Source organism: Phocoena sinus, chromosome 6, assembly GCF_008692025.1.
Source record: "Phocoena sinus isolate mPhoSin1 chromosome 6, mPhoSin1.pri, whole genome shotgun sequence".
Lineage (NCBI taxonomy): Eukaryota > Metazoa > Chordata > Mammalia > Artiodactyla > Phocoenidae > Phocoena > Phocoena sinus.
Window position 1 is genome coordinate 33,938,557 of NC_045768.1, and position 22,694 is coordinate 33,961,250.

Here is a 22,694-nt window from a genome sequence, read left to right on the forward strand (position 1 = left end):
CCGCCCCACCGCGCAGGTTTACTATTTCCCCGCCGGCCCCTCTCTGCGCGACGGCCGCAAAACTTGCGGGTGAATGGCGGGCGCGGCGGCGCCAAGTGGGACTTCTGGGGAGCTGGGCCCAGCGGAGCCCGAAGACGCGCGCGGCTGGCGCTGCCCGGGGCACGGCGACCGCGTGGCTGAGCTCCTCTGTCGCCGCTGCCGCCGCTGCGTGTGCGCGCTTTGCCTGGTGCTGGGCTCGCACCGCGGTCACCCGGTTGGTCTGGCGCTGGAGGAGGAGGCGGCGCGCGTGCAGGTGGGGACGCGGGGGCGTGAGCCCGGGAGCAGCGGGCGGGGAGGGGCGTACTGGGTCCCACTGACAGTTCCCGGTTGGAACCAGGACCCCCAGGCGGCCCAGAGACCATCTAGGAGGCCAACCTGTTGTTCAGATAAAGAAGCCCAAGGAAAGGCAAGGCCATCATTTAAGCATAAGAAGAGGTGGGTTTGGGAGTGAGAACTTGGGCGCCCCGGCCGGCACCGGATATCCCGGACCTCACCCACCAAGGCGGGTCCACCACACTGCCTTTGGGCCGGAAGAAATTCTGCCTTTTAACAAAGATGAAAAAACCTCTCCCGCTTCGAAAACATGTGTTTCCGGAAAGCCACACAAACACCTCCTCTGGTTTTCCCTCCTGGAATTCAGAGAGGGGCTGAGGACCGCCTGATCGCCCTGGGAGCGGACAACCCTCATAACAGCCTGGTGAGAGCTAGGCCAGACGGTTCGTGGCCAAAAAGAGGAGGGTTCTGGAGGCCGAGGCGGGCCTTAAACCCAGGACTGCCTCCCACGGGCCCATTCTCACCTTGGAGCTCTCACCCGTGCTTATTCTTAATAGTGGAAGGGGGCTCTGGACTCTTGTTCCAACCTTGTGGCCAACTTGTCCAGTGACTCTAGTCAGACCCCCCCAACCTCTCTGGGCTAGGCAGGCCCTCCTGTCACAGACAGGTGTTGATTCTACCACTTCACCTTCAAGAAGTCGTCTGTGGTTAATCCAGCCCCACAATGACCTATTCCCTGCACAGCATGACTTAACACCATCATGGTGACCACCTTGGAGCTCCACTGTGAGAATGGGCCACGTGGGGGCCAATCTAGCAGGTAGAGTCCAGGATTCAAGGCTTGCCTCTGCCTCCAAGATCTTTTTCTTATCTATAAAATGGTTATAATAATAATTTAGTTCCTCAAAATGCTGTTTTCAGAGTTAACAAGGCTGCTTTCAGAGATACAGCTTCTAATAGGCAGGTCCACCCACCTACCCCTTTTGCATCCACACACCCACCCACTCACCTGTCTGTTCATGCAACATCCATCTGCCCATTCATTCAATTAGACATCCATTCAACTCATACCTGGTGCCATGAGTCAGGGAATAGACCAATTCTTCCCTGACCTGGAGGAGTTCCTTGCTAGTGGGGGAAGAACAAACAGTGACAACACAGTATGATAAGTATTGTAACTGGGGAGTCTGAGGCAGTGGTCAGTGGGAGCCAAAGAGAGGACAATGTGAACTAGGGACAGGAAGCCCGGCAAGACTTCCTGGAGGAGGAGCCATTGGAACTGGCCGTGAAGAATAGTGGGGTTTCCACCAGGTACTAGACGGAGAAGCACCCTGTGACTGGGGGTTTCAAGCACCGGGAAGCTGGGTTATCCTTGGCTGGTAGCCAGGAGCTGGACTTGAGGCTTAGAAATCACAGTGGGGTATGAATGTGCTCCTGGAAGTTGAGGCTGTGGCTTATACTTGGGTTTCTATTGTGTTCCCAGCCCCACCACTCACTCCCAGACCCCCAGCTAGAATAAAACTGCACACCATAGCAAATGCTTGTTGGATATTCAAATAACAATACAAGCTACGTCTATTGAGCACTTACTGTGTGCCAAGCACTATACCAAACACTGTGTACTTCTTATTCTTTACAGCAACTCCGTAGGGGTGTCCCCTTTTTTTGTAGCTGAGGAAACCGAGGTTCAGAAAGGTGAGATCACTTGCCCAGGTCATGTGGAAGGAGAGCTGGGACTCAGACCTAGGAGGTCCCATCTGAGTCTGGGACTTAGACTCATAACTTGCTCCAGCTCTCCACTTGAATTTGGCAGCCCCTGGTAATTCTGTTCAATTCAGCAAACACTTCCGGGTCACCCCCTGGTCCCTATGGGGGATCAGGAACCAAGAATGGAGCAGACCTGCCCTCAGGAAGCTCCCAGTTGGTCCAGCAGCTGAGTGTAAGGTGAGCCATAAGAAGGTAAGATGGAGGTAAGGCCTTTGGAGAAATGGCAGTTGCAAAAAGCAGAGATAAGGAAGGGAGCCATCTTAGGTGGGAGAGGGGACCTCTTACACATGCAGGTCCTCTGAAACCCAGTCCAGGCCAGAGGACCACAGACCAATCCTGGATGCAAGTTCCATGAGAGCAGCTCCGAGAACAGGCGCCAGCACATTATAGGTACTCAGTATTCACTCTAGAAGTGAAGGCTCTTCCCCTGACCCCAAGCTGCTTCCCTAAAGTCCTATTTGAGGGCCTGGAAAAGCAGGTCACAAGCAGGACTGTCCTAGAAAAAAAGGGGGGCACCTCGAGGTTTGGAGAATACCTCATGTGGGCCTCTGAGGATCAGAGTGGCCCTACTTCCAGCTCATCTTCCAACTTGTCTCATGACTTTGGGCAAGTCAGCTCACCTTTTGAGTCTCAGCTCAGCTGAAAAAAAATACAGGAGTGAGAGGACATGACCCCTGGGGTGACTTGTTATCTCAAAAGTGACAACACTAAGACTTCTCTCCTAATACTTTCACATACAGAAACTCACCCAAGAATGTTTAAAGAATTTGACAACCAAGAAGCAGCAACAAGTTGGCAACGTAACCCAGACAAGATGCTGCTGAGAAGCTCAAGGCAAGTGGGGGATTCTTCCTTATTCCAGATGAGATGTCCACCTTTGCCCTTGGACACACAGTTCTCCCCAATATGGAGCCAAGGGAAAATGACAAACAGCCTCAAAGGGGCAGGTCAGGTTTGGTGAGACCTGGGGCTTCTGTAATTTAGGGGGCCCTTTTGGAGAAAAAGAACACAAAATTAGTTGCAAGATCATGAAGGGGCCATGCCAGGGAGGGACCTGGGGCTCCTGTTTCATTAGCTTTGTGGTGAATCTGCCTCTGCCCAGAGCCCTAGCCTTGTCCCATAATGCCTGACAAAATGCAGGAACGGCCTTTCCTCCCGCCATGGCCAAAGCCATTCTCTTGGACAGACTAGTCCTCCAAACCCAGCACCCCAGACTGCCTTAAGCAAAGCAAAACACAAGGTAAGGAACACACAACTCGCTCTTTAGGTTTCACTGTTGAAAGAAAGTAAATAGGTATAAATGTATTCCATAAGTATGTACTTTCTTCAGGCTTCTCCTTGCATCACACTGTTTATTTAAGTGGATTCTTTTGTGGGTTTTAAGTGGGAAGTTGGGGCTGACATTATCCCAGCTGCTGTTGTGACTGTGAGAATGGTGTTGCTCTTTAGGAGCGTTTTAGGTGAACTTGGCCAATCCCTTCCCTGCTCACCCTCAGCTGCCTCCGCCTCAAAGTGAGGGCTGGAGTGGGCTGCCCTCCCAGGGTCTGTCTCACTGAGGGCCCTGTGAACCCCAGACTGGCCACCCCAAGTCAGGCAGGGAGATTGGCTCTGACGACCACAGGAGTAGCTGGCACCCAGACCAGGCCACAGAGTTGGCCCCCTGTTTGCCCAACATCCATTATCTTTCGGGTGACAGCATGCCCCAGTTTACTGGGGACAGTTGTGGTTTACACATGTGGCCCTGGGTTAATTATTAATCATGTCATGTCTTCAAGAGCAAGACTCTGGGTATAGGCAACTACATCAGTTCAAAAGGATTTGGGAACTGAAAGCTGGCACACCTGAAGGGATGGCGGAGGTGCTTTGGGCTGTTCAGCCAGAAGAACAGAGTCAGGGCACAGTCTCACTGTCTGTAAATCTCTAAGCAGATATGGTTTGGGGGTCCCCGAGGAAAGAGTTAGGATCCGTGTGGAAAGTCTAAGGGGGCAGGTTTCAGCTTCATCTAAGGAATGGTTTTCTTTTTTGAAGCTTTTCCCCAACTTTTAAACTTTATTTTGAAGTAATTACAGATTTATAGGAAGTTGCAAAAGTCGTGCATGACCCTGGATGGATGACAAGATTCCTTGCCCTTCCCCCAGGCCCGTGGGTGGGCTTTTACTGGTACCTAGTTCATGGGTGGAGCGGCTCTCTGTGAATCTGGTTTGATGCGGGTCAGGTGGCCCCCTTCCCGCTCCCAGGACGCCAGGTGCCCAGGGCGCCCTCCTAGATGCCCCGACCCCAGCATGGTGTGGCTCTCATACACCCCTCCACCTCCACCCCACCGGGGTCCCTCACTCAGCTCCTGCCCATGGTTCTGATGCCAAGTTCCCTCTTTGTTTTTGGCACCTGAGGATTTCCCTTTTGTTGTTGTTGTTTGTTTGATTGTGGGTTGGTTTTTGGGGTCTTGTGGGGTTTTTTTCAGTTTGATCGCGTAATTTTAAAATTTACTCATCTTATCAGCATTTCCGTGTGTTTGAAGTAGGAAGGGGGATTTCCATGTCAGCTCCTTCTCCCTTTTTGACCAAAACTATATGTCATCTTACATATGGGGGGTTTTGTGGTTGTTCGTTTAAGACCCTAACCCTTCCCTGTGTCATTAAAAGTTCTTTGTCAGTGTCAGTATTAGAGGCTGTATATTCCATTATAGGGATCGACCATGATTCATGAAGCCATTTTCCTAATGTTGAACATTTAGATCACATCCAAGCTTTCACTCAGGTAAAACAACGCTGCAGTGATATTTGGCACCTTGATTTATTTTCTTTGGGACACGTTCCTAGAAGTGAGTCGCCTGGCTCAATAGGCACAGACTTTTGTAGGGAGTCTGGTGCGTTCCGCTGAACTGTGGCAGGCGTAGTTGTGGCACAGAGGTCTGGGGCAACCATGCCTCTCCGTCCTTGCTTATTCAAGAGGCAGTACTAGGGAAAAGGCCATTTGCCTGAAAATTACTCCATAAAACAGCTTGGTAAACAAATTAAAACCAGTAAAGTTCATAATTGACCAACGTCTACTGTTCAGAAGCCAACAACCAGGCCTACCCATCCACACCTTTCCAGAGAGCAATCAAGAAGGACTTGACCATGAATCCCCAGCCAATACCCATTAAATGATTTTTCTCTGACATCCTTGTTAATAGGCTGTTTGCTTCCCCATCATGGCTTTTCAGCGCGCTCATACATGCCAGGTGTAGGGAAAATCAACACTTGCCTGCTGCCCTAACTTTTTACTCAAACTGGGATGAGTTGACAATATATAGCAGAGTGGTTATAGTTTTCTTTCAAATCTTCCAAATTTTCCACAGCGAGCTTTTGTTACTTTTGTGAACAACAACAAAAGAGTATATAAATACATGATATATATAGAGATATATATTAGCTCACTTTGAACCAATGTGGCCCAGACAGTGTACTTCCTTGTTTCATTTCCAGAATTCTCTCTCTCAGTCTTTTTTTTTTTTTACCATATTGCATAATCAGCCTCATCTTGCCTATACTTAAGTTTTCTACGCTGAGATTTATAACAAAATGTAGTGTCATTAAGCTTATTTTGTATATTCTTCTTGAAAAAGTGGATCTGTAGAAACTGCTTGGAGCCCAGTTGGTTGGGAGAAGATATTTGCTCTCAGTTTCTGTAGAAAGGTCCTCCGTGTACATATGTTGCCTCCAAAATGTGTGGATGTATCAAGCATTTAGAACACATTTTCTTTCCTTCGTTTAGTCATTCAACAAAGATATATTTCTGTCCAGGCTCACTGACTCATAGAAACCATGTCGTAAGTGTGGACTAATTCCCAAGCTAGCCCAAAGCCAACTTAGTCAATATGAGGCTCTAAACTCAGAGCCTCACCACTGCCTAGAACACTGCATGGGAAACACAGACTTCGGGAGCCCATCCGTAGATCCTGCCAAACCACACATTCCTGCCCCACTAAGGAGAGAACATGGCACACAGGGGAGCCTGCCCACCCCCATGCCTGCCTGGGTACCAAGGATCTTTCTGCTGTGTGGGCTGTACAGACATTTGGGCTGAGGAAAGAAGCCGGCCTGATTTTTTTGTTGTTATGATTTTATATTTTAATTGTACTGGTAATACATGAACACATCTCAGTTTTTAAAATTTAAATAGTTTATTAGAATACAGTGTACAGCTATGGAAAGTACAGAGTAAGAGTCCCTCTTGACCATCTCCCCAATCCCACACCTCTTCCCAAACATGACCAAACTAACAGACATTTTATTTTTTTTAATTTCTGATTAATTTATTTATTTTGGCTGCGTTGGGTCTTCTTGCTCTGTGCAGGCTTTCTCTAGTTGCGGTGAGCAGGGGCTGCTCTTCGTTGCGGTGCACGGGCTTCTCATTGCGGCGGCTTCTCTTGTTGCGGAGCACGGGCTCTAGGCGCGTGGGCTTCAGTACTTGTGGCGCACAGGCTTAGTTGCTCTGCGGCATGTGGGATCTTCCCGGACCAGGGCTCGAACCCATGTCCCCTGAACTGAGAGGCGGATTCTTATCCACTGCGCCACCAGGGAAGTCCCCAGACATTTTAAATGCACTTGCAAACATGCAGATGCATATATACATGTACACTTTTAATTTTGTTATCTTTTACATAAATGGGATCATCCTATATATATTATTCTGCAACTTGCCCTTTTTCACACGGTGTCTTGAAGAGCTTTCCACGACAGGACATATAGGTCCACTGCATTCTTTGTGTGTGTGTGTGTGTGTGTGGCAAAATACACGTAACATGAAAGTTACCATTTTAACCATTTTTAAGCATATAATTCAGTGGCATTAATTACATTCACAGTGTTGTACAACCATCAGCACTCTTTCCAAAAGTTTTTCATTACCCTAAATATAAACTCTGTAATAATTAAGCAATTACTTCCCATTCCCCTCCCACCAGCTCCTGGTAACCTCTAATCTACTTCCTGTCTCTGTGAATTTGCCTACTCTAGATATTTCATCTAAGTGGAATCCTTCTCTGTCTGGCTTATTTAATTTAGCATCCTTCTCTGTCCTTCTCTGTCTGGCTTATTTAATTTAGCATCATGTCTTCAGGGTTCATCCATATTATAGCATGTGTCAGAACACTGCATTCGTTTTAATCACTGAATATTATTATTTCATTGTATGAATGCAGCATAATTTGTACAATGAACATACATATATACTTCCCATGTTGAAAATTTTGTCCAACTTTTCTCTATCTCCAACAATGCTATAGTGAGCTTCTTGGTACACAAATCTTTGTGCACATGTGAAAACATTTTCTAGGATAAATTCCTGCAAGAGGAGCTGCTGCATCAAAGGATTTAAGCGTTTAAAATTTTGATATTATCATATCACCCTCTAAAAATGCAATACTGATGGACACTACCACCTGCAGTGTATATAAGTGCCTATTCCACACATCCTTATGGACTCTTGGTATTATCCATCAGTTAGCATTCTTCCAGTCTGATGGCCAATATATATATATATACTTTTTTTTTTTTCTGATTATGCTGCTCACTTCCTTGATTGTTTGGGACGCAGAGACACCTGTTCATACGTCTCTTGGCATTTGTGTATCTCTGGTCCATTTTTAGATTGAATGATTTCTATTTTCACTATATGTTATGGATAGTAAGCCTGTGTAGTTTGTTACTTGTCATGTGGCTTTGTTTACAGTACCTTACCTCTTGGGAAGAGTTTCTTTTTTTATGTAGTACAACCTGTCATGACTCCCGTTTTGCTATCTGAGTTTTGGGTTCCTCTTACAGAGGTCTTCCCTTATCAAATTTTTAAAAATAAAATTATTTTGTATTTTATTCTAGTAGGTTTATTATTTTTTAATGTATAGTGCTTTGATCTATTTAGAATTGTTTGTTTGTTTAGCTTTTATCGTGGAAAACCTCAAGCATACATGTGTTTTGAAGCAAATCGCAGACATTCAATTTCATCTGTAAAACTCTAAGCATATTACCTCTATAAGATAAGTACTCATTTTTTAAAATATATAACCATGGTATCATCATCACACCTATGAAAATTAACAATGGTTCCTTAATATTATCAAATATCCAACCAGTAGTCACATTCCCAATTGTCTTATAAGTGTCACATTTTATTTGTTTATTTGAATTAGGAGTGAAACTTTTCAAAATGCTATTGGTTGATGTATTTTTTAAGTTGATGGTTAACATTCTCCTCTGTCCTCTATGTGTCTTCTAAATTGTTTCTTTAAGTTAGATCTAGAGGCTTAATCAGATTCAGATTCACATTTTTCACAAGAGTACTTCATAGGTGGGGTTCTGTCTGAATTTGTTTTTGTATACAGAATAAGATAAGAATCTAACTTAGTTTTTTTAATACATGATTAATTGCATGCTGTACCAATACCATTTGTTGAATTATATATATAATTATATTAATTATATATATGTATATACATACTTTTCTAAGCTATTCTTTGCTCTTGATCTTTTTGTCTATGCCTAAGCCACATAGTTTTAAACCCTGTACCTTTACAGTTTGTTTTGATATCTAATAAGGCAGCTCACCCTTCATTGATTTTTTTTTTCGGCCATGCCACACAGCTCGCAGGATCCTAGTTCTCCAACCAGGAATCGAACCAGTGCCCTCAGCAGTGAAAGCCTGGCGTCTTAACCACTGGACCGCCAGGGAATTCCCCTTCACTGATCCTTTAAAAGAAATTTTTGGCTTTTCCTGTGCTTATTCTCCCCCATGGTAATTTAACATTTGGTTAATCTGTATGTTAAGACTTTGATTGGGATTACATCCAATTTATAGACTAATTTGGAGACAAATGGCATCTTTATAGTATTCAATCTTCCTAGCCAGGGATATGGTTTTTCTTCCATGCATTCAGATTATTTTATGTCTTTCAGTACAATTTTATGCTTTTCTTTATCTAGGCCCTTACAGTTTTTGTTAGGTCTAGTTTTAAATATTTTGCTATTTTTTGCCTACTGTTTTAAGAACAATCTTTATTTCTCCATTCATTTTCCAATTGGTTATAGCTGGTACTTAGGAAAGCTTTTTATAAGTGCTGAACTCACTTTTTAGAAGTTATAATGATTTTTTTCATGTTGATAGTTTTGGATTTCCTGGTTGGCAATCATATCATCTGCATCTGGTTTTGTATTGTTCAGGTTTTTCTTTAGGCTCGTGCAGAGTCAGGTAAAACCTGGCTGACAAGGAAATTTACTGAACTCAGATTACTACTTGATGAAGAGGAAACTCTGACCAAGAAACTCATTGAGAAAAACATGCAGCTTGCCCTGCAGGTGTACAGGGAGCAAATCGAGTCTTGTGGGGAGCAAATCGTTGTCATGAACAATCTCTCCAACAGGGTCTGGAATATCAGCCAGGAACCCAGTCCGGTACAGCCGCTGCAGGTAATGCTGGGTTTCTGCCCTCACAGTGGCCACCGGCCGCCACATTTCATCTTGGTTAATGTGGCACTGAACATAGTATTCACACACTGAGTAAATACACAGAGAACTGCCTTGTCAGCAGGTAGACTGATTACATTGTTAGGAAGATAATATATATCTTGGACTAATTAAATGACATGAACAGCCACCATTTTTGAGGGCCTCTGTGTTCCAAGCACCTCAGGTATCTTAGCTCTAATATTTACTAGAACTCTGCAAATTGGATATTCTCACCCCATTTTACTAATGAGAAATGGAGGCTCAAGGAGATGAAGGGACTCATCCAAGGTTATACAGCTGGTAGGTGGCAGATCTGGGATCAGGTCTGTCTGACTCTAAAGCCACAAGGCATCACTGCCCAGTCCTCTGACGGTACAGTCTTAATGGAACCATCACTCCTGGAAAGGCAGGCACCTTTGCAAAAGCTACTAGGCAGACTTCAAGAGTGGAGTCACAGTTTGCTCAAAGGGGAGAGAAGGACGAGACTCCTTGGCCAGTGGGCTCTGTTGAAGGCTATTATCCTGAAGGAGAATCTAAAAACTAGCCCCTATAATATTCACTACTACACTTAGTGAAAGCATGTTGTTGAGGGTCACATTCCCGTCTTCAGGGAACCATGGGAGAAACTCCTCTCTTGTGTCAGTACTCCTATGCAGTCACCTGTGCACTTGGATTGCTTTTCTACTCATCTAACTCTTCCTCTTTCTTTCTTTGCCATAGCTTCTGGGAAGCTCAGAGCCAAATATGTTTCAAATAGCTGGGATGAGACTTTGTGGCATACGGTTTATGCCTCATCTCACTCTGGCTTCCAGCTTACAGTCTTATCCTGGTTTTCTCTTGGCTTCATTTTTCTCACTGTAAAGGAAAATCTTGCAGCATTAGATAACTTTTGTAAGATGCTTTAAAGGTTTGTGGGATGAAGCAAGGTACAACTAAGTAAAGATGGCACTGAGTTGAACCACAGATTAGCCTGGGCTCTGGCTGCAAAATATGACAGACAAATAAATAAGTCAGTACAAGACTAGTCAAGCCAGTCCCTGGAGGCTGTTTCCCCTCCTGTGCCTTTATGTGGCCTTGGTCAATTCAGCCTGTGTCTCATTATTAAATAACAACCACAACAAAAAAAAACCTAACAAAATATTCTGGGTGAGGTGCTCTCCTAGGCACTTTAGACGTTGTACTTTAACAGAGGCAAGACGCACAGAGGGGCACGTTTTTTTTCTTTTAAAATAATGGTACGTTTTAGGAATATCTGATTCAGGGAGGCTTCCATGGAGAAGAATGCTATTCTTCCATCATAGATACGGTTTCAGGGCTTTCTCATCTCTCTCTTTTTTATTTTTTTAATTCTCTGGTGCCCAAGCTACTGATTTTCATCATTCATCGTTCCTTCCATTTGTTCACTCATATTTTCATCAAATATACACTGAGCAACCTGATTGCAACAGGCCCCTTCTTCACATTAGGAGCTCGTGGGTGGGGAGACATGCTCAGAAAGTTATTCACAACACAGCACAGCTAAGTGAGCTAGCAAAAGTGTGTCCAAGAGAAGTCCAACTCTGTATGGGGAATCAGGGAAGGCTTCCAGGAGGAAGTGACAGTGGAGCTGGTATGGGAGAATAAGGAGGAGCTCACTGGGTATATACAGAGGGAAAAAGCAGAGAGGACATCCCAGGCAGAAAGGAAGTATGTGCGTGTGAGAGCTTGGCAGGCTGGAGAACTGCCAGGCTTCAGCCTGACTGGAGGCGGGGCAAGGGTACAAGGGAGGGGGGCATGTTGGGAGATGTAGGGATGCCAGGGTTACTTGATGAAGGGTCTTATATGCCTGGTTATGAAGTTTAGACTTTGTCCTGTAAAGAGAACGGGGGCCAGGGGAGTGTTTTGCAGCAAGGAATGACACGGTCAGATTAATGCTTTAGAAAGGTCACTTTAGTGACAGGCTGGAGGATGGACTGGACAGGCAGGAATGGAGCCTGGAAGGAAAGTTGGGAGGAGACCACAGTATCCAGGAGAGGGATGATGGTGGGCTGGACCAGTGAAGGGGCAGTGGGGATGGGGAGAAGCAGGTGAGTTTGATAGATGTGACAGGATTGGTGATTGGGGGAGTCCAAGATGGCAGCTGGTTTCTGGCTTGAGAGATGGGTGGTTATGTGGCTGTTCCCTGAGTCTGCAAAGGCAAGAAGTAGATGTGCTCAGTTTCATTCATTCATTTATTGCATTGTGAACATTTATCGAGAACCTCCTATGTGTCAGGCCCTGTGCTAGATGCTGGAGTTTGGGGTTACCAGGTGGTCGCATTTGTCCCTCATCCCCTTCCCCAGTCCCACCCCACCCATCTGCCCTCTGGGCCACCGCGGAGCCGCTCCCTGCCCTCCCTGCTAGTGATCTGACTCCCTGGCCAGCCCTCTGAGTGTGACCTTAGCCCTCTTTCTCCACAAATTACCTTCTTCCCACCCAAATGAGGATGGGCTCTAGACCTGCAGCTTCCTAGGTAGACAGGGCTTGGAGACCATCCCTCAGCCCTTCCAAGGCCCAGCATCCTTCCTGCCAAGCGCTGGGCCACCTTCCCTCCCTCCTGAGGCATCCACCAGCCCCTCCCACCTTGGGCAGCACCGCCCACCAGCCAGGGCCTGCTGTCCTAAGGCAATCTGCTGTCTTCTAAATCCTTGCCCAGGACAACCCTCCAGAAAGTGCAGACAGGGATCTTAAGGTGCAAACGAGAGAATCCACTGTAACTGTTTTAAGCAAGAAAGGAGTTTATGAAAGAGTATTAGGCAGCCCATCTGATCCCCAGGAAGGCCAGAGAGTCGTGATGAAGACCAGGCCGCAGGAGTGAAGTCAGGGCCATGGCACAGACTTGCTCCAGTGTAGACCCACCCTTCTCCGCTGGGCAGGATGTCACAGCTCACACCCCTGACCCAGAGCACACCCCCTGCAACCTCCACCACTGCTGTCCCTGACAGCTACAAGCCACTGTCACCAGCCCACCCTCACTTCCACATCCAAGTCTTGGAGCGGAGACTCCTCGTCACATGCCTACACCGGGGGCTGGGACAGTTTTCGCTTCTACTTAACAAAGCCACACTTAACACAGGAAGGGTATTTAAAAGGTGCTGTCCAGGCAGAAAACAGGACAGGCCCCCACTGTGGTGGGCACACCCCCTTGGTCAGCATTCCAGCTGAGCTTCCAGAGTCTTTGGCTTCCCCTTTGGGATATGGTTTCCTGTTCCCCCCCCCTTTGGACATGCCCCAGGAGCACCTTCCCCAGGAAAACTGGCCCCTCGCTCTTTTCGTCCCCTGTACCTCAGGGCGACCTCTGTCACAGTGTCTGTAAAGCTTCGGGGTCCCTTTCGAGGTGGTGAGCAACTTCAGGGCAGGGGCAGTCAGCTTGCCTCCTTCCTCGAGGCGGGAGTGTGGGGGGGACTGCCAAGGCTGTGGTCCTCGGGGCTCTGCTCCCAGGGGCAGGGCCTGGGGTGGCAGAGGTGCCACGGCCAGGTGGGGCCAGTGCTCGCTGGCTGGGTTTGTTCCTGGGCACAGTGGTGGAGGCTGGGACGCGTCTCCCAGCCACCCTGAGCCCCACGTGCCCTTGCGCGTACGCAGCCGCTGACCAGCAGATGCAACAGCAGATGAGCCTGGGGGAGTCGTGCCACCCCGTGCCCCACTCCTTTGAGCCCGTCAAGAGCTTCTTTAAGGGCCTTGTGGAAGCCACGCAGAGCCCGCTACAGACGCCACTGGACGTCCGCCTTAAGGCGAGTAAGTCACCGTGTGACCAGCCTTGGGTCCTTTGCTCCCCTAGTGCCCTGTGATTAGAGACAACTGTGAATATCGCCACCCTAAATCATGTGTCTCCTGCACAGAGGCCCTAGGCTGGGTGGTCAAGGTCTCCTGGGCCTGAGCCCAACCCTCCCTTCCAACCTCACCTCCTACCCATTTGGAGACCAGGTCCTGCTTCTCGCAGCTGCCCTGCTCTGCTCCTGCCCCTCAGTTGCTCCCGAGGTTCTGCCACACCTCAGCTTTGCCTGCACTGGACTCCCAGCTGGAAGGGCCAACTCCCCCTCCTCTTCCTCTGCCTGGTCAGGACCCACAGCTGTGCTCACCTGGGAAGCCTTTCCAAGAAACCCCGGGCTCGTTAGCTCTCCCAGCCGTCTCCCCCCTCTGCCCTGGGCCTGCTCCATCTTCTGCCTGGGGGTGTTTGTCAGCTGGATACATGGACCCCTCCCTTCCTCTCTTAAATGCCTGGAAGGCAAGAACCACTTTGGGTCCAGCTCTGAGGTCACTGCAGGGCCTGACACAAAGCAGGTGCTCAGAAATATCCATTCATTCATCTCTGCTATTAGGATTCATTCAGACCATTTACTGAGCCCCTGTTATGTGCTGGGCACAGTGGGGTACAAAACAAAGCTCCTGCCTTTGTGGTGCTCAGTCTTTTAAGGGGAAGATGGACAACAAATGAATATATGTCAGCGATAAGAAGTGCTTTGGGGGACTTCCCTGGTGGCACAGTGGTTAAGAATCCGCCTGCCAATGCAGGGGACACGGGTTCGAGCCCTGGTCCGGGAAGATCCCACATGCGGCGGAGCAACTAAGCCCATGTGCCACAACTACTGAGCCTGCGCTCTAGAGCCCGCGAGCCACAACTACTGAAGCCCGCGCACCTACAGCCCATGCTCCACAACAAGAGAAGCCACTGCACTGAGAAGCCCGTGCACCGCAGCAACACTCGCCGCAACTAGAGAAAAGCCCGTGCGCAGCAACGAAGACCCAACTCAGCCAAATAAATAAGTTTATTTAAAAAAAAAAGAAGTGCTTTGAGAAAAAGTAAGCTGGGTAAGGAGAATGGAGGGTGACCAGGAGGAAGAGTTTTTTTTGTTTGTTTGTTTTTTTGCGGTACGCGGGCCTCTCACTGTTGTGGCTTCTCCCATTGCGGAGCACAGGCTCCGGACGCGCAGGCTCAGCGGCCATGGCTCACGGGCCCAGCCGCTCCACGGCATGTGGGATGTTCCCAGACCGGGGCACGAACCCGTGTCCCCTGCATCGGCAGGCGGACTCTCAACCACTGCGCCACCAGGGAAGCCCAGAGCTATTTTCTATGGGAAGTGGGAAAGGCCTCTTTGAGAAGGGGATGTGTGAGCTGACCTGAAGGATGGGCTGGAGATCATTGTGATCACATGCATGGACTCTGGAGCCAGACTGCCCGGGTTCCTATCCCAGGCCCACCACTTCCTAACCCTGCCATCTTGAGCAGGGCACCTAACTTTTCTATGCCTCTGTTTCTATATCCATAAAATGGAGATGATAATATATTCCTGTCTCATAGAGTTGTTGTAAGGATTAAATGAGTACTTACATGTAAAGCGCTCAGAATGGCGCTCAGGCATAATAAGCACCACGTGAGCGTTAGCTATTATTGTTGCTGCTGCTGATATATCTGGGGGAAATGTCTTCTAGGCAGAGGGAAAAGCAAGTGCAAAGGTCCCGAGGCACAAGGGAAGAGTAAGTTTGGCATGTTGAAGGAACAGCAAAGGGTAGGTGGGGGGAGTCCACAGGAGTAGATGTGGGCGCAGGAAGGGAAGAAGAGAGAAAGAGATACCAAGGAGACTCCACAGATTTTGACCGGAACAACTAGAAGGAAGTTGTCATATTCTGAGATGGAAAAGAGCATTTAGACTTGGAGGGAATGGCCCTTTTGGCTCTCTGAGCAGCACCATGGTGGTTTGCAAGAGCAAATGCCTGACGAAAGGCAGTTAAAAGGGAGCCAAGAAGAAAATGGTTGATCTGTTTTCCTTATAAGGAAGGTTGGTACGATGTGAAAGCACCAGCTACATTCCATATAAGAAATATTGGAAAAACCCTAGTCATGAGAACTCTAGGAACCAAAATTGCTTTTGATGGCCTCAAGGGTGAACTTTTGGAAGTGAGCCTTGCTGACCTGCAGAATGAAGAAGCTGCATTTAAGAGAATTAAAGCTAATTCCTGAAGATGTTCAGGGCAAGAACTGCCTAACTGTCGTGGCATGGATCTTATCCATGACAAAATGTGCTCCAAGGTCAAAAAATGGCAGACCATGATTGAAGCTCATGTTCATGTCAAGATTACCAGTGGTTATTTACTTCATGTGTTCTGTGTTGGTTTTGCTAAAAACTGCAACCATCAGCATTACCCTGTGTGGTAGACATCTTCATCATCCCCCATTTTACGGATGAGGAAGCTGAGGGTCAGAGAGGTTAACTGACTTGCCCTAGGTCACACAGCTGGTAGGGGTAGAGGCAGAATTCAAACAGACTCTGGTCCCAAGGTTTGTGTTCTGATCCCCTGGAGTCTGCTTCCTCCCAGGCCATCACCCCTCATCCACCACAAGATAAGGCCATCATTCTTACTATCACAGGTGATACTGAGAGGTACTGACTCCCAGGAAGGCCACAGGGAGGTGGGGGTCTTGCGGCACCACTGCCCTTCCAGTGTGCCGCCTCGCCTCCCTACCTGTGAGTTCCACAGACATTGCAGGCTCAACAGGCTGAAATGGAATCCGGCATCTTCCATGCCTCAACCCCCAATCCTCTGCTTCTTGACTCCAATCTACTCTTCATTCTCCACTCCCATTAGAGTTAAGCCTTGGTACTTGGACCACTGCAGTATATCCTGAACCCAGCCCCTTTTCCATCCCTGCTGCCCCAGGTCAGGCCTGAGCCTACCAACAGGGCCTCTGCCTCCACACTCACCCTGCCCCATCCACTCCCCACCAGAGAGAGCTCTGGAGATTCTTCTGCTCATGTCTGCACTCCTTCAAACACCTTCCATGGCTCCTCACTTTTTACACGACGCTCCTAGCACCTGTCCTTAATGTCTTTGCTCCTGCTGTAACCTGGGGAAAGGCTCCCATCCTTTTTCTGGGTGTCCAAATCTTCCCCATCCTTTAAGGGCCAGCTGAGGTGCTTCCTCCTCCATGAAGCCTTCGCTGACCCCTCCAGGCCCTGGAGCCCTTTCACGTCTCCTCTTCGATCTAGAGCACTCTCTGCCTTGAGTGGTATTAGCTCAAGCAAGCCCATTTCTCACCTCATTTACCTGACAGAGCTGTTGGAGACAGGGACCATGACTTGGGTTTCCCCTGAACTCCCTCTTACCTGGATGAGCCCTGAATGCGACCTTCCTAAGGGTTCAGCTTTGATTTCTTGTTTTCGATCTTTATCCTACAATTTGCATGTCTGCCATGAAATTGCCCCCTTCCTTGACTACTGAATACATGGTTGACTCTCAGGATGGTCCTGGAGCCTGCTATCTCCTCCCCATGTCCAGGCCTCACTCACACTGGCCTGTCATTGCTCAGTTTGCTTCGGATCCTGGAAAGTGCGTTGCTGTATAGAACTGAGCCTTGTCCTGAAGTTTTCTTGTTACTGTGAATTTGCATTTCCTACTTAAATTTGCATGCAATTCTTGGGGAGAGATTCTGCAAATCTCCAGTTCTGTAATATTTTTAGTATGTTTTGTAATTTGTGCTGCTTGCATGAACACCAAGCACTCATTTCTCACAATTCATTACAGATGTGAGCTGCCAGCTCTCGGACTCCTCCGGCGCCCAGCCAGGTTCCCTGCTGAAAACAAGCCCCTCACCAGAACGATCACTCTTCTTAAAATGTAAGACCCCGGGAGCGGGGAGAGGGTGAAGAGGGCGTGGGGTGTACTGGTGGGAGGGAGGGTCACTGAAGTAGAGGCCCCCCTTTTTCCCTAAGAAACCCAACTTCAGTTTTCTTAACCCTTATTATCAGTTTTTTAAAAACCACAGAAATAATACACGTTCACTATAGAAAAATTAGAAAACAAAGAAAAGTTTTTTAAAAGAAAATCACTCATAAATCACTGAAGAGCTTCAGAAATGTTTCTGCTCACATACCCAAGCAGACACGTAGTAGTAGATAACTACTGTTATTTGCCCTTTTAACTTTCTTTGGCATATCTATATACATACTGTGATAAATATTTAATATATATATTTTTTACAAACATGGTGTCATACTCTACATCCTGTTTTGTAATCTGTGTTTTCATCTACTGATATATTATGAACATCTTTGTTTCCTTAAAAAATTATACAGGTAACGCGTGCTTCTTGTAGAGAATTAGAACTTACATATACTAAAAGAAAACAATTGCCTGCCCCAGAGTTAAATGATGTTAATTTTTGTCATATATTCTTTCAGACATTTAAAAAATATATATGTCTACAGATTTTTAAAAATGGGATATTATAGATATTCTTTTGTAATTTTATTTATTTATTTATTTATTTGTGGCTCTACCACGAGGCTTGCAGGATCTTAATTCCCCAATCAGGGGTCGAACTCCGGCCCCCGGCAGTGGAAGTACAGTGTCCTAACCACTGGACCGCCAGGGAATTGCCTTCTTTTGTAATTTTAAAAATTTAGGGCTTCCCTGGTGGTGCAGTGGTTGAGAGTCCGCCTGCTGATGCAGGGGACACGGGATCGTGCCCCGGTCCGGGAGGATCCCACATGCCGTGGAGCGCCTGGGCCCGTGAGCCATGGCCGCTGAGCCTGTGTGTCCGGAGCCTGTGCTCCGCAACGGGAGAGGCCACAACAGTGAGAGGCCCGCGTACTGCAAAAAAATAAATAAATATGTAAATAAATTTAATAGTATAGATTGAACAATTTTCTATTTTCATAAACACAGATATTATGGTTATTTTTAAAGGATACATGGTATTCCATTGAATATGCCATGTTTAAATCAATCTCGTATCATATTATTGGACATTTAGGCTGCTTTACATTTTCATTTCTATAAACAGTGCTGCAGTAAACATCCATTCTTGTACCTCTTTGTTGAATTAATGAATAAGTGACTGAATACACCTTAGCTCATTTTTGTATTTTTTTAGGAGTAATTTCTCAAAATGGAATTACTAGGCATGCATTTTTTTAAACTAAACTTTAACAAATATAAAATACATAAAGTGCACAAGTCAAAGGGCTGTAGCTCAATGATTTTTGAAAAGTGAACACATTCAATAACTTCCTTCAGACCATGAAATGGAAACTTCTAGCTCCCCAGAATCCTTCCTCATGCCAGTTCACTATCCCGAAGGGTAAGTACTCTCCTGACTTCTAACAGTAAAGATTACTTTTGCCTGTCTTTGACCTTTATATAATGAGATCACTCAGACTATTCTTTTGTGTCTTGCTTCGACAGAACAACATGACATTTGTGAGATTTACCCATATGATTGTTTGTAGCAGTAGTTTGTTGATTTTCACTGTGGCGTAGTATTCCATTGTATGAATGTAGCACACTTAATATTATTGATGGACATTTTGGATTGTTTAGCTTTTGCCTATATGAATAATGTTGCTTTGAATATCCCTGTACATGTCTTTTGATGCACCTATGTATGCATTTCTGTTGGATATTTACCCAGGAGTGGGAGAAAAGGATGCCCAGTATAAACACTTCTATGCAACATTGTTCTAGATGTCCTGGAGAGTGCCTTGAGGCAAAAAAAAAAAAAAAAAAAAAAAAAAAGTAGGCTATAAGGATGGGAAAAGGGAAAAAAAGATCATTATTCAAAGGTGACATTATTATTTACAGAAAACCCAAAATAATCTATAAATAAATTAGTTACCAAATGAATTTAGAACAGCTGCTGGATGTAATGTCAGCATACAAAAATCAATTGTATTTCTGTGTATTGGCAATAAACAATTAGAAAATGAAATTTTAAAAACATTATTTTCAGTAACACTTTTAAAAAGCTAGGAATAAATCTAACAAAAGACATACAAAACCTCTCTACAGAGAACTCCAAAATATGACCGAGAAAACTATCCGGCAGTATCTACTAAAGCTAAACATCCACACGCCCTAAGACCTAGACTTTTCTCTAACTTCATGTCTACAGATGTGTATAATGCAGCAAGAACTGTTATTGGGAGTTTAAATCACCACCACCTTTCTGGAGGACAGTTTGGCAATATTTACCAAAGGCCTTAAAATCACAATCATCCCCGTTGACCGAGCAATTCTTCTTCTTCTGGGAATATATCCTAAATAAATAATCAGATACATAAAGATGTATTCATATTAGTGTTTTCAAAACCTTTTTAAAAAGCGTATTTTTTAAGGCAGGGGGAGGGAATAGGTTAAATTATAATTCATCTATACATCAAAATCTTAAGGTTGCCATTAAAATGCTTTTTTTTTTTTTTTTTTGCGGTACACGGGCCTCTCACTGTTGTGGCCTCTCCCGTCGCGGAGCAAAGGCTCCGGACGCACAGGCTCAGCGGCCATGGCTCACGGGCCCAGCGCTCCGCGGCATGTGGGATCTTCCCGGACCGGGGCACGAACCCGTGTCCCCTGCATCGGCAGGCGGACTCTCAACCACTGCACCACCAGGGAAGCCCCTTTGCTCATTTTTTAGTTGGGTTATTCTTTTTTTTGTTTTTGTTTTTGATACTGAGTGGTACCAGTTCCTTATATACTCTGGACATTAATCTCTTAACAATTATATGGTTTGCAAATACACTCAGCTCCCTGTATCCATGGGTTCTGCATGCACAGATCCAACAGCCCATCAAAATTTGATCAGAGGTTGGTTGAATCCACAGATGAAATTGATGTGGTAAAATGTTCATAAATACTTCAATAAATTTCAAAAGCAGATTACCCAAGAGCCTGTATAGTATGACACCAACGTTAAGAAAAAAACTATAAAGGGGCAAGTAAAGAAAAAAGTTGGGAGCATATACACCCAAGTGTTAACAGTGATAGGATTATTTTTTTTTTTTACATAATTTAAATTTATTTATTTTTTTATTTTTGATGGTGTTGGGTCTTCGTTTCTGTGCGAGGGCTTTCTCTAGTTGCGGCGAGCAGGGGCCACTCTTCATCGCGGTGCGCGGGCCTTTCACTATCGCGGCCTCTCTTGTTGCGGAGCACAGGCTCCAGACGCGCAGGCTCAGTAGTTGTGGCTCACCGGCCTAGTTGCTCCGCGGCATGTGGGATCTTCCCAGACCAGGGCTCGAACCCGTGTGCCCTGCATTGGCAGGCGGACTCTCAACCACTGCGCCAGCAGGGAAGACCCGATAGGATTATTTTTTATTAAATTTTTAGAAATTGGCAACAAATTCCATGGTACAAAATTCAAGCCGTACAACGGGTGTGCACTAAAATGTTTTATCCTGCCCGTGCTCCCCAGCCACCGCCCCACTCGTGATTTCCGTGTTTCCCTGTATTCTACCCTGAGCACTTGCGGGACAGCGGGTACCAGTAGGGTCGGTTTCCAGGGGGCGGGGCGGGGCAGGGGCACTGGCCCCGCCCATCGGGCCTGGCCCGGTGTCCCCGCCCTCCGCAGACGCGCGTACGCTCACGCTGGAGCCAGACACGCTGCACCCGCGCGTGCGCCTCTCGGCAGACCGCCTGAAGGTGCGTTGTGGCCACCACGGCAACCTGGGGCTCAATCCTGCGCTGCGTTTCGACGCGCTGTGGCAGGTGCTGGGCCGCCACTGCTTCGACGCTGGCCACCACTACTGGGAAGTGGACGTGCAGGAGGCGGGAGTTGGCTGGTGGGTGGGCGCGGCCTACGGCTCCCTGCGGCACCTCTGCCGCCTCCCGCTTGGGCTGCAACCGCCAGTCCTGGTGCCTCGAACTATATGACCTCGAGTACTGGGCCTTCCACGACGGCCAGCGCAGCCGTCTGCGGCCCCGCGACGACCCCGACCGGCTCGGCGTCTTCCTGGACTACGAGGTCGGCGTCTTCACCTTTTACGACGTGACGGCATGACCCACCTGCACACCTTCCGTGCCGCCTTCCAGGAGCTTCTCTACCCGGCCCTGCGGCTCTGGGAAGGGGCCATCAGCATCTCCCGACTGCCCTAGGGGCCGACACCTGAGTGGCCGCCCTAGGCTCTCCGCGGCTCTGGTCTCACCCGATCCAGACACGGCTGGTCTACTGCCGCCTCTGTAAGCATTCCCATCCTCTCCCCTACCAGTCATGCCCTGTGCTTTGAACAGTTCCTCTCCTAGGTAGGCTAGTTTCAGACGGGCCCTGAACACAGGTCCTCTGCTGCTGCTCTCTCATCCGAACTCCCCACCGCCACCACGGCCTTTCTACTACACTGCTTTTAGTCCAGGTTCCTGAAAGGACACACCCATGGGTGAGCCCTAAGCATCCTCACCATGTCAGAATACATGATCCTCAGCCTCAGAACATTGTCCCTCATACAGCACTCAGAACCGCCTGGCACATAGTAGGCGCACAGTAAATATGTGAATAAGAGTCGCTAAGACTCTTCTGTCCCTTAATGTCCCTTGGATCTGCTTCCTCCTCTCCACTCTCCTTCAGCTTGTCCATGTCACTTCCTTAAGAGCAGCTGCAAGAGCTTCTTAACACCTGGCCTGAACCCTTTCCCATGCTCATCCTCCACCCTACAGCTAGAGTGATCTGTGTGAAACCACTTAACCTCTTAGAACTATCAGAAGGTTCCCAAGGAGACTATGTGGGGGGGGGGAGCACTTTACCTTAGCAGTCAAGGCTTTTCTAGTCTGCCCCAAACTACACATCCTCATCTAGCTCCTACTGCTCTTTTCAGAGACTCTCCAATCAGAACTGTGTCGCATAGTTCCACCTCTATACCCTTGCCCTTGCCATGTCCCATATAAACACATTTATACAGGAAAGCCCCTTCTTCTTTTTGCCTGTCTGTTTTCCCCAGGCTTAACTGCCCCCAGGAAGTCTCCCCAGGCTACAAGAATCTCTCTGTATCAGATCCACAGTCTGGGACCTGTCTTTCCAATTAGATTGGAAGATTCCTAAGGGCAGCCATGTCCTACACCTTACCCACCCTGAAAAGTTAAGAAAGTCCCTTCCCTCCAAGGCAGCGAGTGAATGACCACTAGCTGGCTGCTATTGAATCAGAACAGCTGAGCTGGGAGGGTCTCACAGATCACTCAGCCTGACCCCATTTGTACATTTGGGGAGAATAAGGTCCTGAAAGAAAGTTGCCTGAAGTCACCCACGGTGATTAAGGGCTCGGCCACCTCCCAGCCCTCAGGCATGTGTCTCACTTGCCCCCTGGCCCAGCCCTTCAGGCCCAGCTTTCAACCTGGAAGATTTTACTGCTTATT

General features: G+C 47.3%; 1 protein-coding gene and 1 pseudogene across 1 annotated transcript; both read left to right on the forward strand.

Annotated features, from left to right (window-relative positions):
• The first annotated feature begins 17 nt into the window (after positions 1-17).
• Positions 18-21,592, forward strand: TRIM14 (tripartite motif containing 14). Its single transcript, XM_032635762.1, is given in 9 exon segments — positions 18-292; positions 2,820-2,887; positions 2,889-2,913; positions 9,291-9,534; positions 13,164-13,316; positions 17,103-17,195; positions 20,923-21,160; positions 21,162-21,340; positions 21,343-21,592. Coding segments are annotated over 9 exon segments (1,323 nt in total). The 5' UTR covers positions 18-73; the 3' UTR covers positions 21,447-21,592.
• On the forward strand, positions 15,270-15,735 carry LOC116755490 (annotated as a pseudogene).
• Positions 21,593-22,694: the final 1,102 nt, after the last annotated feature.